At 53.5% G+C, this 17,103-nt stretch overlaps 1 protein-coding gene across 3 annotated transcripts in view; it reads right to left on the minus strand.

The window, feature by feature from the left end:
- Nucleotides 1-16,378: 16,378 nt before the first annotated feature.
- C12H10orf143 (chromosome 12 C10orf143 homolog) overlaps nt 16,379-17,103 on the minus strand; it is a 30,252-nt gene continuing 29,527 nt past the window's right edge. For all 3 annotated transcript variants that reach the window (XM_055424386.2, XM_088842439.1, XM_055424387.2), the window contains one exon: nt 16,379-16,908. In XM_055424386.2, the coding sequence (XP_055280361.1) occupies nt 16,879-16,908 (30 nt within the window). In that variant the 3' untranslated portion in view covers nt 16,379-16,878. The remainder of the gene's footprint in view (nt 16,909-17,103) is intronic.

A 17,103-nucleotide genomic window follows, 5' to 3' on the forward strand; every position in this document is an offset into this window, starting at 1 on the left:
GGAAGGTCTCCTGGAGAAAGGATTGGCTACCCACTCCACTATTCTTACTGGGGAATCCCGTGGACAGAGGAGCCTGGCGGGTTACAGTCCTTGGGGTCACAAAGAGTGGGACACGACTAAGCGACTAACACGTTCAGCTTTTTTGTTTGTTTGCTCAGTGTAGATGATAAGATACCAAGGCCCACAGGGCAAGTGGGGAGGGCGAGGGGGTGCCCTGGAGGCCCCCTTCCCGCTCCCGCCAGGCCGAACAAAGTTGGGTTCCTGCCTTAGCCCTGGACAGCCCCGTTCGTGAATTTGACCTGGGCGGCCCCTGATTACTGTCTACTAGCCCTGCCTAAGTCAGTCCAGTGTGGCTCAGAGCACACTGACTGTGTGTGCCCTTCCATGCCAGGCTTTGACAAAGGGAGGACGAAGAGATGGCAGCCCAGAAAGAAGTGATCCACTGGGGGCCTCTGAGTTCGGGGGGGTGGGGGCGTGGGGACAGACTCCCAGCGGCAGGCAGCACCTGGGGAGGAGCTTGGGAGCTGCTGCCTAGTGACCAGCTGGGGCCGCTTTGCCTGGAACATCCCTGTTAACACTGAGAGTCCCGGGTCCAGGGAAACCCTCAGTTGAAGACAGATCAAGGCAGTTGGCTGCCCTGGTGGCCAGAACCCAGCTCAGTGCTGCTCTGTCCTATCTGCCCACCTGGGTGACCCTGGAAGTCAGCTCACGACCCAGGCCTGTTTCCTCATCCCAACACCGCGGACGGTAAGGAGGCCTTTTCCCTCAAGGAGACCTCTTGGCTTTTCGCACACTGCTGTGTTTGGGTCTGTGGCCTCCCCAGGGCACTCTGGATGCCTTTAAGGAAGACAGTGGGCTCCATTGGTTTGCCATCCCCAGAGCGCCAGTGAGCGTGATTCATTCAGAGACACAGCAAGTCACACAGCCTCAACAGTACAGAGCTTGGGATGGGGCACTGGCCGGGCTGGGGAAGCAGGCCATGGTCAGCAGGAGACAGCCTGGCAGCTCCAGTCTCTCAACAACTTAGCCAGTCAGGGTGCCCAGCATGGCCTCCTGACCTCTGCCTCTCTCCCTCTTCGTGGGGTGAGGATGAGAGTGGACACACGGATGAAGCCACGGGCAGTCTGAGCCTGGGTGCCTCCTTGTTTAGGGAATGCTGGGAAACTCAGTTGCCGGCAGCACAGAAGGCCCGGGTCCCTGCACCCTCAGCCCCTGGTCCCTTTTGAGCTAAAGCCACACACCACCCAGCCAGCCTGTGCTGGGCCGTCCACAAGGCGCTATCATGACTGTGTGGTGGCATCTGCTGGTCTCCGCAGTGCAAGGCACATGAGAACACTGGGGTTTCTCCAAGGTGAAGGTTGTGACAAGGCTGCTTTTGCAAAACATCTCAGGCAGTGAGTCATTTGGTTCGTGGACTTCAAATTCTGTACCGGCATCAAATTCTCCTTACTAGAAACGACAGCAACGGAAGTCCTCGGTGACTGTCCCTTGGCCTGGCCCACGCCGCCTGCAACCCATGGCAATGGGCCTTCTTCAAAAGAACAGGAGAAAAGACCACGAGTGAGCTGGAGACCAACCGAGAGGGGCCCTGAGGGCTGAGGGGCGCCGGGATCACCGCATGGCCTCCTGGATCTTGGTCAGACCTCAGGAGGCCTCCTGGGGTGGGTGGGGGCACTGTGCCCTCCGACGTGCTCTCACCCCTTCCTGCCGCCGAAGGGCAGAGTTGGGGAAGTCTGCTCCACTTGGAAGGAGACAGGCGTCAGGCTGACGTCCTGCCAGGAGGGTACTGTATGTGAGACATGGACAGGACATCTCAAGGGCAGGAGGCTTCACATACTGAGACCTCTGGGGGCCCTGACGGGTGTCACTGTCCCCACATAGGATGCTTGACCCCAGGAGGGAAAGAAGACAGTGGTCCCTTCCAAAGGCTCAGAATGCAGCTTTGGGCATAAACCTGTGCACAGAATCAATTTTTTAGGAGGGTGACGAACTGAGCCAAGAGTAGGGGCATTTTACACATTAAAAGATTTTGCCAAATGGTCTTCCAAAATGACTGTCACGCTTTTCTTTGCTATCAACAAGGATCGAATGCCTAGTTTCCAATGTCTTCACCAGTGCCAAGTGTTTTGCTTTTAAAAAATTCTTGCCAACTTGACAGCAAAATATCTAATAGATCTGACTGTATTTTTACACTTACAAAATATAGCTATAGCAAAAACCCAAGTGTCTATCAACCGGATTCCAGCGATGTGAATTATTGGTCATATAATCGATGTACTACATGTGGGTCTTAAAGTAACGAGGCAGATCTGTGCTGCTGAGCTATGCTCACGGAAGGACATCCAGGACACAGTGTTAAATGGAAATGAAAGCTGCATTCCGTGTTCAGCTTTAAGTCTGCACACACGGGCGCACTCACTCACGTGTGCACGGGCACACTCACACTCGCGCCCTTGGTGGAGGCACCAGTGGGCATCAGGTGGGGGGAAACATGAGACAGCGTGAGGGTGGCCATGGCCTCGGATGTCGGGGCTGGACCAGTGTCGGGGTTAAATCAGAACAAGTGCTCGGAGCCGCCGGGTAGATGCAAAGGCCATCCTGCAAGCGTTAACCAGGCAGGGCAGTTTGCAAGGGACCAAGGCAGCTGACTGAGGAGACGCCCACCGACTGGACTGAGCGCGCGTCCTCGGCGGAGTCTAAGTGGACGCGCGCAAGTGCGCCCTCCCGTCACTGGCCGAGGCTCAGCGGGATGCGCCGCGCCCCGGCGCCCGCCCCACAGAGCCAGCGCCCTCTGCCGCCTCTTCTCCTTGGGCTCCAGGGGTCATTAGACCGTGGGCGGGGGGGCTGTCCAGGTGAACAAAGCCCACCCCCTGCAGAGAGTGTCAGACCCCACGCAGAAGGTCTAGCTTTCCTGGAGGGCGGGGGCCAGCTCCGTCAGCCCAGGCCTGGCCCCTGGGACCTCTGACGGCCTTCCTGCAGGGCAGGCCGTGAGGCAGGCATTTCGCCTTGAACTTGCACTAACGGCATGCCCACTCCTGCTTGCAAGGCTCACCCCACGCTCCTCAGGAGACGGCCTTCCCAAACCACGACAGCCGGGACTGCTTGCTGTGGGCCAGGCTGTGCCGCCAGCACGTTTGAGAACAGAAGGGGGACTCGACATGAGTCAGGTGTCTGGCACTAGTCGGTAATTAAAACAGCACAGGCCCCACCCGGGTGTGCTGATGACAGGGACAGCCACAGCCCTCGGGCGCTCCAACACTGGACTCGGCACTTCTGCAGCACCCCGCCCGCTCTGAACCGGCATCGTTCGCTTAGAATCCACAGCACAGCACCGATGGCAGCTGCGTGAAGACCTTCACTCCAGAAACGTTTTTCTTCTGGGGAATTTTCATTCGAAGCAGAGGCTTCAAAAAAAACGAATGAATGCAGACAAGGAAGTGTGATGAGGCGGCTCCAGCGTGCCCAGGCACACCCCACGATGGAGGTGAAGTCACGACTCAGAAAGCTACGTCCAAGAGAGGCGGGGATCACGGATGCAAACCCTGGTGTGTCTCGTTTGCGAGGCGACCATCCCCTAAACCTATCAGATGCGCTCCTGTATTCCCAGGCAGACTGATAAAGTAGTTTGATACAAATCAGTTGTAGATTAGATTCTGCAAAGCACATTTTCCTAGGAAATCCAATTGTACCTGCTTTGGTTTCTGGGGCTGCATCCATTATCCGGTGATGGTACAGGGATTGCACTGTGGCTCTTTGAGTAAGAAGAGCATGATCCTTCATCCGACGGGGGTGGGATGAGACTGCTCAAGGGGGTTTGGCAGGGAAGGGGCTGCAGTGGGCACCCTTGGGTCCCAGGCTGGCTGGGCAACCCTACCGGGCCCCTCGGCTTGGCGCCGCCCCCACCGAGACTCACCGGAGGGGCCCAGCCTGCAGGCCGTACATCCGAAGGCAGGCGTTCAGTGGAGCTCACCGCAATTTATTTTAATTACGTGTGACATGAAAAGACCACCTACAGATGAGACAATGCTGCCGTAAGAGTCTCAAGGTTACTGTAGGGAATACTTCATAACTGAAGTGTGTTTTCCCCAAGGACTTATACTACCATTTGATTTAATTTTTAATTTTTACATTTTAATCAAAAATAGATCAAATGGTGGTGGTCCCTCCGGGGAAACATACTTCAGATAGGGAGCCGGCCATGCTCCTTTTAAATATGTAAAGCTGCCATCCTCCTATAAGTCACTGGCGGCGCCGGCTGCCAGCTGCCCCTGCCATGCGCTGGGCGTGTTTCCCGAGCATCGAGGCCGCTGGCAGCTCCACGTGCTCCAACGCAGCGTGAGCGTTAGACAAAGGACGAGAAGGTCGTTCAGTCAGTGCCCTCCACGCTGCGTGGGGCCTCGGGTCTCCGGGGAGAGGCCAGTTAGGTATCCCATGGGGAGGCCCCTTACCTTTCGAGGGCGGGGCGGTGGGCAATGTGAATCGCATCTCAGGGGTGTGTGTGTGTGCACGCGCACCTGTGCACACTTGCCCTGTGTTCTAAACGACAGGCAATAAAACTCTGCAACTGCAAGGAAAGGCACACACTCTTATCCAGGTGGGTCTTCCACCCATGACGGTCACCCTGCTTGTCACAGCGCCACCTTGCGGGTGACCCTCACACCTGCTGATCCCCAGGCGGGCTCCAAGAGCAGCCACCCGACTGACGGCACGACCTCAGGTGACCCACATGTGCACTCTGCAGCCGCTCTGGACTTGGCGCTCTCACCTGTAAAGTGGGGACAAAGCTGACACGTGCACTGTCGGCAGCTGAAGCGTCCATCAGGGAACACGATCTTACCGCCGCCGGGGTGATAAAGGTAGCCTGCTCTTTCCCTCTCCTCCTGAGTGTCGCCACAGGACCCTGGAGGCTCTGCTCAAGGCTACATGCCTGGTGGGGACACAGCCATGAAAATGGGGTCTCCAGCAGCCCCACCCTTCCCAGGGGCTGCCTTAACCCTGGGCAGTGCCCACAGCTCTGTACCTGCCTGGATCTCCCATTTATAAGTAACCCGTAACCCAGACACAGCCCTCCAGGCTTCCAGGCTCCAGCTTCCATTACAAAGCAGACCCAGGAACCGCGGGGGGACGCGGGGAGGGGAGTGGCCCCACCCACTTCCTCTAACTCCTGTCGCTGAGACTGGTGACACCCTGGTCACGCTTCCCCGGGTGTATATTTAACAGCCCTCTGGTGCCCCAGGTGATGCAATGGTAAAGAATCTGCCTGCCAATGCAGGAGACACAGGAGACATGGGTTCCATCCCTCCATCAGGAAGATCCCCTGGAAGAGGGCATGGCAACCCGCTCCAGTGTTCTTGCCTGGGAAATCCCATAGACAGAGAAGCCTGCTGGGCTACAGTCCATGGGATCACAAAACAGTCGGACACGACCTAGCGCCTCAGCATGCAGGCGCTGGTGCCCCAAGTGGGGATGCTTCCCACCTCCCATCAACGTTATTTACATAAACATTCACGGGAAGTGTTTCTTCGGAATTAGCTCCTGGGAAAGGACGCAGTTCTTCTGAAGAACAGGTGTGCCTTCCCTCTTCAGACCCTCGGGGCACACACAGACCACCACTGTGCCCTGGAAGCCCAGAGAAAGAGTTCCCGCTCGCGCCCGGCAACCTGGCGCCCCGTCCGGCCTCCTGCGCTCTGGTGCCGGGTTTGTTGTCTGCCTTCATCTCGGAGCTCATCACAGACGAGCTTTGTGGTGGGCTGCCCAGCTCCCTGTGGCGGCTGCAGGGCAGGGAGGGGAGTGGCCGGTCTGGCTGTGTCCCCCTCTCTGGCCCTGCCCACCAAGGCTGAGGGGGCAGCCTGCCTCTGTGGGCACCCCGCCGGCTGGGCAGGCGGGCAGGTTGATTGGGGGCAGGTAGCCTCTTCCCCCCTGCCCCACCCAAGACCAGCACCCCTGCACCCCCACCCCGTCACCACCCTGGCTGGGCGGGCTGAGCCCCTTGTGCCCGCTGCTGGGGCCACCACAGCCTTGTGCATTTGCTCGGGCTGTGGCCCCGGGACAGCTCTGCGGGCCCCCGCATCGGGTGCAGGGTGAGAGGGTTTGGCTGTTGTTCCAGACGCGGGGGCTGGGGAGGCTGAGGCCTGCAGGGAGCTCGGTCAGCTTCAGGCTCTGCGGACCACTGGGATCCGCGTAGTCACACAGGTCGCGGGAGTCCACGGGATTGTCTCATGGACGCACACAGCCCGTGCGTCGTGGAGAGAGCCACGCGTGACACAGGCAGCTGGGACGCGGCTGTTACTGGACTGTGTTACCCACGCGGAGGCCCCGGCTGGACGCCCTGGAGCTGGGGCTCTGCCCTCAGCGCGGTCCCAGCTGAGTCCCTGGGGCGGCCGGGGCTCCGGGCGCGGCCTGGACGCCCACCTCCAACCACCTGGCCCCGGTCCCGTGGGCGCGGTGGCCGGCCTCCGCAGTGCGCACGTGTGGCTTCTCCAGCAGGCCAGGGTCACCGCGGACAGAGGCGGGCGGGCCTGGAGACGGGAAGCATGTGGTGGGCTCAGCCGGGGGGTCGGAGCTGCGGGAACAGGACCAGGAGCTGGACCGGCCTCGGTGGGCCCCTCCCAGCGAGCCCCCAGCCCCCGCTAGCTGAACACACGGCTGGCCTGGGCTCCTGACTTTCGGAAGCTCATTAGAAATCGGTTCCCGGGGCTCCCCTGCCGGCTCAGTGGTAAAGAACCTCCTGGCAATGCAGGACAATCAGGGATCCAGCCCTGATCTGCGAAGATCCCTCGGAGCAGCTCCGCCCGTGAGCCACCACAGTCGAGGCTGTGCTCTGGGGTCCGGGAGCCGTAGCCCGTGAGCCACTGCTGTCGAGGCTGTGTTCTGGGGTCTGGGAGCCGCAGCCCATGAACCTGCAGCCTGTGCTCTGAGCTCCGCACTTAGAAGGCCGCACAGAACGCGGGCAAGGAGCCCCCGCTTGCTGCAACTAGAGAAAAGCCTTCACGGCAACGAAGACCCAGCACAGCCAAGAGTAAATTAATAAATGTTTTTTAAAAAATTGGTTTCAGTTGACCTTGCGGATACTCACTGAAGCGCCCTAGGTGCCGGGAGCCCTGCCCAGCTCTGGGGCACCCATGAGCGAAGCACCATCCTCGCCTCCGCTAGCCCGAGCAAACCCCACCCCTGCCCTCCAAGGCCAGCCTCCCCCAGGGCTCTGCAACTGGACCGATAGATAGAGGTGGACGGGTGCCCTGGGACTGGATGGGGTGGGGGGGCAAAGGCACCGTGACCTGGCCTCATCCCTAACTTATAAACGTCACTGAGCCACAAAGGCAAAAGGAGAAGGGGCTGCAGGGGGTGAGATGGTTAGAGAGCATCACCCACTCAACGGGCATGAATCTGAGCAAACTCTGGGAGATGGTGGAGGACAGGGAAACCTGGCGCCCACGGGGTGAACGACAAGAAGCCACAAAATACAGGCATGATGGAGGAGAAAATTAGGGGTTATCACAGTAAGCCTTCAACATACACGGTTTGTAAAAGGAATGAGAGAATCCACATGGCGGTTTCTGCCTCAAAGAAGACAGAGCCACGTGAATGCACTTCACATAAGCAGTCAAAGAAACACCAAGTCTGAATGCCACGCGGACGGCACCCTGGACCATCTTACACATTTAAACGAATTGTCTCAATACGTCTTTTTTGTTAAGACCCAAGTTTCTTAAGAGAGGCAGAGCTTGAGGGGATGTAAATGAGGCTCAGTGGCCTCGGGACCTCTGGAAACTGCTGGGCCTGTCGCTATTGTTCACGTGGTCTTGGGGATACAGTCAGATCTTCCAGGGGGAGCCTCTGGCCTTTCCCAGAACAGGGTTCAGACTGTGATGGTCCTCACTGGGTTATGTGCATCTGTGTCAGGTTCTGCTGTTGAACGTGAGGTTGGAGGCCCAGCTCGCTGGCCATGGGAGGCTCTGCGGTCCCTCTGGCCTTTCCCAGAAGAGGGTTCAGACCGTGATGGCCCTCACTGGGTTATGTGCATCTGTGTCAGGTTCTGCTGTTGAACGTGAGGTCGGAAGCCCTGCTCGCTGGCCGTGGGATGCTCTGCAGGCCGGGTGGGCACAACGGCCAGCCAGGCGGCTCTGGAGCCTGGACTTGAGGACCAGGGGTCGTGAGCGCCTCTGTCAATTACCCCGGATGCCAGGGAAACCACAGCCTAAGTGGAACCATCTGGGGGGACAAAGAGGCTTTGTGGAAAGTCCCCTCCCGCTCCAGTCAAGGAGAAGCCACTGACCATGCGGAGAGGGCGGAGAGGGCCTTCAGCGGCCACCACGGAATGCAGGACCCAGTGGGGAGGGGCAGCACTGCGACTCAGAGCAAAGACCAACAGCGAGGGCAGCCTCCCCAGAAGGGCCCTGCGCTCTTTCTAACTTCATTGTGGGGAGAACACTTAACACGGGATCCGGCCTCTCCAGGGCTTTTCGTGTGCAACACATACAGTGTGGTGGACACAGGCACTCTGTTGTGCAGCAGAGCCCGGGGCTCAGCCGCCCTGCGCGTCAGCCCTGCCCGGCGTATTACCTGCCGGCAATACGGGTTACCTGCCCGGCAACCACTGCCCTGTGTCCCTCCCCCGGCCTGGCAACCACCATTCTGTTCCTTGCTTCTATGAGCTTGACTCTTTAGCTTCTTCATATCGGTGGAATCAGGCAATATTGATTCTTCTGCGCCTGGCGTATTTCCCTTAGCATAATATCCTCCAGGGTCATCCATGTGGTCACATAATGCAGGGTTTCCTTCTTTTTAGGGCTGAGTGATATTCCACTGTGTGCATATACCACATTCTCTTTACCCATTTATCGGTTGATGGCCATTTAACTGGGCTTCCCCAGTGGCTCACGTGGTAAAGAAGCCTCCTGCCAAGCAGGAGTTGCAAAAGACGTGGGTTTGATTCTTGGGTCAGGAAGATCCCCTGGAGGAGACAATGGCAAGCCACTCCAGTCTTCTTGCCTGGAGAATCTCACGGACAGAGGAGCCTAGAGGGCTACAGTCCACGGGGTATCAAAGAGTCAGACGTGACTTAAGTGATCAAGCACTCAGGCACGGCCGTGAGGCCAGTCTCGAGGCCTCACTGTTGTGAGCGGTGCTGCAGTGATGACGGGGGTGCTGTCATTTCGAGGTCCTGACCTCCGTTCCTTTGGCTATATACCCAGGACTGGCCTTGCTGGATCATCTGATGGTTCTATTTTTATTTTTTTTAATTTTGATTTTTTTTGTTCATCATGGATTTTATTTTTTGCATCAATTAAAAAAATTTAAATTTATTTTTTGGCCACACTGTGTGGGATGAATGATCCTAGTTCCCCAGCCAGGAATCAAACTCTCACCCCAGCAGTGGAAGTGTAGAGTCCCAGTCACTGGACTGCCAGAGAAGTCCCTCTATTTGTAACTTCTGGGTGAACCTCCACGCTCTTTTCCACAGCAGCTGCACCATTTTGCACTCTTATCAACAGTGCGCAAGTTTCTAATTTCTCTACACCTTTGTGAACACTTAGCATCTATTGCACCCACTCCAGCACTCTTGTCTGGAAAATCCCATGAACAGAGCCTGGTAGGCTGCAGTCCATGGGGTCGTGAAGAGTCGGACATGACTGAGTGACTTCACTTTTCACTTTCACGTACTGGAGAAGGAAATGGCAACCCACTCCAGTGTTCTTGCCTGGAGAATCCCAGGGACGGTGGAGCCTGGTGGGCTGCCGTCTATGGGGTCACACAGAGTCGGCCACAACTGAAGCGCTGCCGCCGCCGCCGCAGCAACATCTATTACCCCATCCCAGCAGGAGCTCAGTGCTATCTCAGTGAGGTTCTGCTTCACATCTCTGTGATGGTCAGTGAGGTTAAGCGTCTCTTCACATGCTCGTTGAAGGCATCACACTTTCTGATTTCAAAATACATTACAAAGCTATGTAATAAAAAAAATTACGTACTGGTATTAGGGCAGACATATGTAGCAGAATAGAGCTCAGAAATAAACCCATGCATGTAAGGTGAAGTGATCTTCGACACAGGTGCCAAAAATACACAATGGGGAAAGGCCGTCTCTTTAACAGATGGTGCCGGAAAACTGGACATCCTCACACAGAATAATAAAGCTGGACTCTTACACCACACCCAGATCAACTCAAGATGGATTAAAGATCCAAAACTGTAAAACTTCTAGAAGAAAACACAGCGGAAAGCTTCATGATACTGGTCTTGGCAATGACACGGTATGACACGTAGTGTAGTGAGAGGCGCTCGGCGCGTCTGACTCTGAGACCCGTGGACTGCTCCAGGCCAGAACACTGGCGTGGGCAGCCTTTCCCTTCTCCAGGGGATCTTCCCAACCCAGGGATCAAACCCAGGTCTCCCGCACTGCAGGCAGATCTTTTACCAACTGAGCTGCCAAGGAAGCCCCATATGGCATGTAATATGACACCAAAAGCACAGGCAACAGAAGCAAAACTAGACAAGCTGGACTACATCAGAGCCAATTAAAAAAAAAAGAAAAAGAAATAACAGCATTTGCAGCAACATGGGTGGACCTAGAGATGACCATACTAAGTGAAGTAAGTCAGACACCACGTGACATCACCTATTACGTGGAGTCTAAAAACAGGATACCGATGGGCTTACCGGCAAGAAGGACTTAGAGACACAGAAAACAAGTTTATGTCTACAGCGAGCAAAGAGGAAAGGGGAGGGGGAGGATAAATTAGGAGTTTGGGGCTAACGTATACACACTGCTGTACATAAAATAAACAAACAACGAGGACCTACTATGCAGCACAGGAGCTGCTCTCAGCATTCTACAACGATCTACATGGGAGAGGGCTCTGGAGGGGGACAGATACACACAAATACATAACAGAACCACTCTGTGCATCTGAAACAGATACAGTGTTGGAAATTAACTACACTCCAATATAAAGTAAAAAATTGTTAACAATAATAAGAGAAAACATTACTTTCAGCACCACTGTTTTGCTACATATATAAAGAAAATCCGTTTATGTGTATAGGTTATACTTCAATGAAACATTTCACAACCTCCTCTCCAAAAAAGAATAATTGGTTAATATTTGGAGAAAAACAAAGTTAGATATATTGCCCTTTATGCCCTAAAGCTCTGTAGCTAAAGCACAAACTTTTATGTGTTAAAAGTGAAATCAGGGGCTTCCCTGGGGGTCCAGTGGTTAAGAATGTGTCTTGCAATGCAGGGGACACCAGTTTGTCCTGGTCCAAAAGATCCTATATGCCAGGAGCAGCTAAGCCCGAGTGCCACAACTACTGAGCTGCACTCCAGAGCCCACGATTCACGAGAGACCACAATGAGCCACCCACACACCGCAAGAGCAGCCCCCGACGCCACAGCCAGAGAGAAGCCTGCTCGCAGGGAAGAAGACCCAATGCAGCCAACAGTAAAAAATTAAAAAATGAAACCAGAATCATGCAAAGATGTGGGCCATAATTTACACATCAGTTTATGTAACGTACATAATCTTGGGGAAAGGAAGGTCTTTCTTGAATGGCTCCAAGGCTAGAAACACGCTAAAAGGAGGCCAAGAGTTATGACAGCTAAAACCGTCCAGTAAATGAAGCCATAGACATCACTGAAAAGAATGTGAAAAATTAAAAGCGGGAAAAAATATGGGTAACAAATGAGAGGAAAACAGACGTAACAGCCTTAATATCTAAAGAACTCCTAAAAATAAATAACAAAGAGAAGCATGCCAACAGAGAAACATCCAAAGACGGATCATTCACGAAGGACAAACGTGGCCGACAATACACCTCAGAAATGCGGTGTGGGACCCACACATTAAAACCACAGAGTCAGTGCAAAGGTCAGACCGGCAGGGATTAAGAAAGAACTTTTGCCAAAAAAATCAAAATTGAATCTGATCAAGCTTCTGGATCAACAGCAATTATAGTAAATACCAAGATCTCAGCTCCCCGACCAGGAACTGAGGCAAGTTGATGTTGCCGCTCAGTTGCTCAGGCGGGTCTGACTCTTTGCCTCCCTGTGGACTGCAGCACGCCAGCACCCCTGTCCTTCACCATCTCCGGGCCCATTGAATCAGCGATGCCATCCAACCGTCTCATCCTCTGCCACCCCCTTCTCCTCCTGCCTTCAATCTTTCCCAGCATTAGGGTCTTTTACAGTGAGTCAGTTCTTCATATCAGGTGGCCAAAGGATTGGAGCTTCAGCATCAGTCCTTCCAATGAATATTCAAGGTTGATTTCCTTTAGGATTGACTGGTTTGATCTCCTTGCAGTCCAAGGGACACTGAAGAGACTCTTCCAGCACCACAGTTCAAAAGCATCAATTTTTTGGTGCTCAGCCTTCTCATGGTCCAATTCGCACATCTGTACATGACTACTGGAAAAATCATAGCTTTGACTATATAGACCTTTGTTGGCAAAGTGATGTCTCTGTTTTTTAATACATGGTCTAGCAGTGACAGGTTTTCTTTTCTGTGTCCAAATCACTGTGGATGGTGACTGCAGCCATGAAATTAAAAGACAATTGCTCTTTGGAAGGAAAGGAGCAAGGACAAACCAAGAGCAGTAGGTAAAACTTGGGAGATGTAAAGAGCAACATTTTGACACAGACTGTACGAACAAACTAGCTTCTTGAAAATTCACTGCATAGGAGTAAAGGGGGAGGAAGACCCTCAATCAGAGACTCAGGACGGATCAGCCAGTCTGGTACATGGACCCTGTATGCATCCAACTCAAACACATCGTGAAAAACCAAACAAAATGAAAACAATCAGCTATGAAATTGAAGAGGCAGAGGGATTTAATCAAAGACTAGAGATTTCATAAATAAGGAATTATTGTAAATTTTGTTTGAGGGCTGACTATTGTATTGTGGTTATGCTTTTTATGCTGCTTCTCTGGGAGGACAGATGGAAATAATTATAGCGGAACTAGTATTATGGCTAGAATCTGTTCCCAGGGGACAGGGAGGCGGAGGAGGTGGGCAGGACTGGCCACAGCGACCTTTGTTGGCGAAGGTCAAAGGCTACAGGCTCTTTGTACTATTGGTTCTGCCTACTTTCCTCTGTGTTCAAGATGTCCCAAGTTAATAATAATAATAAAAAGAGTGGGTTCTATTTGGTGTTGGTGAATGGGAAGGGACATGGGACCACCTTTCCAGATGGCAGAAAATCTGAGTAGGCCCACTGACCCAGCAGCTCAACTTCTAGAATCTTCTCTTACGAATATAACTGAAAGACCTTATGAAACTGTATATGTAGGACTATTTATGCAGCAATTTTTGTGACAGGTAGGTGAAAAAAAGAATGAACGAAAAGCGCATAAACTCAGGTCAGGGAGCGAGTGGGGAAACACAGTGTTCCCAGCCAGTGGGATTAACACTGTGCAGCATCCTAACTCAGCCTTTCTTTGCCTTTTTGGCCTCGATGCGTGGCCTACAGGATCTCAGTTCCCCGACCAGGGACAGGCCACGGCAGTCAGAGCACCAAATCCTAACTACAGAACCACCAGGGAAGTCCCTATGCTGACCTTTAGAATGACGACTCAAACACGTGCTGACATGGGAAGACGTCCATGACGGTAACATCCAGAAGACAGGCTTGCGGGTGTGCATGCTCACACAGGCAAAGTTAAGATACACAGTGAGATGTGAGCAGTAGCTACCTTTGTGTAACAGGATTATAGAGTGCTTTTACATTCCTGTTTCATTTCTACTCATCTGTGGGAATTTGAGGTATCTCTGTGCTTTTTTTTTGGCTGAGCTGCATGGCATGTGGGATCTTAGTTCCTTGACCAGGAATCAAACCCACATCCCCTGCACTCGGAGCGCGGAGTGTTAACCACTGGGCTGCCAGATAAGTCCCATGGTAACATTTTTGGAACATGTGTAAAAAACAGATTTGAAGATTAAACTACATTTTAAAAGGAGGCAAAACATTTCAAGTGATGCTAATATGTCTGTGATAACCATTTACCATGCTTCTAAATTTTCTGAGAGTTTTATAAGTTGTTTCAAGCTTTAGAAACCAATATAAACTTATTTTGTGAAATGATAAAAGGTATGTATTGATATTTTTGTCTCTACACAAAAAGCAAGGACAGATCATGTTTAAAGAACGAATGGAAAATTTAATGGGTATCAACTTATGTGTAAGTGTATTTAAAACACACACAAATGCCTGGTCTGTTTCCTCAGGGTGTTCCTCTTTTTGGCAAGGACACAGAAATGGAGCACTTGAAAGGTATAATCACATTTCATGCTTGTCCTGGGTGTGTCAAAACCCAGTTTCATGGAATCTGTGCAGGTTTTGCGTGTTGCCTAATCTGTTTCAGTACCTGTGGGGCTGACAAATTGAGGTGCTGGGAGAAGGGGTCCCTGTGCGAGGTCTCTGGGCAGTGGGTCTGCCTCCTGCCCCTCGCAGCCCCTCACATCCAGGCAGGACAGAGCGGCTCCCTGAAGCTTACCTACACCCTTAGAGCCAGCCCTTCCCGACCGACGGCAGTTAGTGTCAGAACCATGAGGATGACGGCTGCTTGTCCCGAGGTGGGGTGCCCCGCCACTTTTTTAAAATAACATTTGTTACACGTTACTTATTTTTAAACATTTGTCGGCTTCAGCAAGTGGAAACGTTGTTCCCCGACCAGGGACCAAATCCACACCCACTGCATTGGAAGCGGGGAGACTTCACCACTGGGCCACCAGGGAGGTTCCCCTGCCACCTTTTAAAATGACACTCTCCCACAACAACATGGGAGCCTGTTTGCTTGGTGACATTCGGCTGGAAATAAAGAAGTCTGTATCTGGAGGGGGGCCCCAGCAAGCCCAGGGTGGACATGTGGGGTGGGGTGGGCTGTTTTCCTCTCTTCTCTTTTACAACAAGTATATTTTTATAGTCATAAAAATTCCAATTAAGAAAGTTTTACCAAAACATCCTCTCCCTCATCCGTTTCAGGCTGCAGGGCCCAGAAGGAAGTGGGCTGGTGAGAGAGATGGGGACGATTAGGGGGTGATTCTGGAGCCAGGCAAAGGCCAGGCCAGGAGGGCAGAACGCCCACAGGTCGCCCTGCCGGGCTTTCTGGGCCTGGGGTCTCTCTGGGCGAGAAGGCCAGATGGCGGGCTCCGAGGGGCACAGAGAAGGTTCAGGAAGTCTAGACCCTTGGCGCGCTGCGCTGCGAGCCTATTCTGAGTGGACAGAGAATGGAGGCCACATCCCACAGGGCCCACCAGCTCCGCCACGCTGGCCTTCCCGCCTGAGAGCTGCAGGAGTTTGGGACAAAGCCGCTGGCTCCCGCAGGCCGGCCGGCTCTAATGCACCCCTCTTGTCAGACTCACACTGCTAGGTGTCCTCGTGCACGGCTTTTCCATAGAAGACCAACCGCTCTGGCCTCAGAAGGGCCGTGGGGCAGGGGCTGGATGCCCAGCAGCGGCCAGGCCTCGTGTACTCAGGTCTTACACCAATGACAGTCCCTGGGTCCTCAGACCCTTGCATACTCGAGAGTGAGGCGGAGATGCTGGTGGGCATGGGGAGGTGAGTCTGCCTGGCCCCCTGGCAGGGGTGGCTGTCCTGTACCAGGCCGGGCGCTGCATGGGGGCTTCTTCTCTCCCGAAAGCTTTCAGTTCACGTAAATGGCTGGGACGACCCACGTGCCGCCTCAGTGACCAAACACTTGCTGTGCCTACGTGGACACTCCCTCTCCCCATGGATCTGGGGGGAAAGGAAGAGCTTAGACACAAAATGCCAGGTTGGGATCTGAGCATCTTCATGTTTTCCAAACAAATGAAGATGTCGATCTCATTTTGAGAAGAGAGAAGCAAATTAACGCTTTTTTAAAATGTCTTTTTACAGCCTCGAATCTCAGCTCCTTCTCTCCTGCAGCCTGGACATTGCTTCATCCGGTCACAGCTCTGCGAGCTTATTTGGGGTCCACTGTCCAGTGGCTCCAAAAACGCTGGGGGCAGAAAATGCTTTCCGTCCTGCGGCCTGGCAGCGCCCTGACTACGGGTAATCCGTCCTACAGTCGGCATTTGCTCATCTCCTTTCTGCACCCTGTCTTCTGGCCTTGTCTGTCCAGCCTGAATCCCTTGCCCATGATGGCACACCACGATCACCTGTGGGTCAGGCTCTTCTGAACGTGGATGCTGCGGGCCAGCTGCTGGCAGAGGACATGGCCACGTGGATGGCACGGGGAAACACGGAGAACTGGGTAGGGGGGACAGGATCTTGAACAAGCTGCCACCCAGGGTTTCGCTGGGGCCCATCTCGAGGTGACAAGGGCATCCTGGAGGAGCCTGCAGACCCCGGGAAGCACACCAGTCTCCACAGTCAGACCAGGCACTGAAAACCCGAGAGAGGATGAGAAACTCCCATTTTAATATAAAAGAGGTCCTGCGCCCGGGAACTTCAGTTGGGGATATCACACAGAACAGACTGGATGGTAACATTTAGGAAAATTCGGTGTAAGATTATAGAGCATTTTCAATATAAAAATAAGACTTTTAATTAAAAAAGAGCACATAAGCAGCTCTGGATACACCCTCAAAACGATAGAAAAGTAGGGAGTGGGGCTTTACATTTGGATGCGGACTCTCAAACCTCACACAGAGTTTGATGCTGGATGCTTTCAACTTTTAAATAAAGCCGTTGATCTTCCCCAGCAGCCTGCACTGGAAAGGTGGCTTCAGGAGTGAGGTCTGGAGGCTCTTTGGCTCTGGAGTGAGGAGGCAGGACCTCCCGACGGGAGCACGGCGGCTGCTGTGGGAACAGGAGGAGCCAGGTCCACCCAGGGGAGCACAGCTACTGGTGCAGGAGGGCTCGAAACCATGACCAGGGCCTTCCTCCCTGGCGTGTTCCTCTACCGGTCCTCCGTGTGGTTAAAGTGTCCCTGCAACGAGAGAATGGTGCGCCGTGGGGATGAACCAACCTTGGCTTCAGGTTCACGACACTTGAGCTCTGCCTTTCAAACGGCTGACCTAACACACACTCTGAGCTAAGCACGGATTCACAGAACATATATAAAATACTATAATTAAGATATTTAAAGTGTTTCCTACAGTGCTTGGCACATAGAATGTTCTCG

The sequence above is a fragment of the Moschus berezovskii genome, chromosome 12 (genome assembly GCF_049115385.1).
Source record: "Moschus berezovskii isolate FMDL1 chromosome 12, NW_MosBer_1.0, whole genome shotgun sequence".
Classification (NCBI taxonomy): Eukaryota; Metazoa; Chordata; class Mammalia; order Artiodactyla; family Moschidae; genus Moschus; species Moschus berezovskii.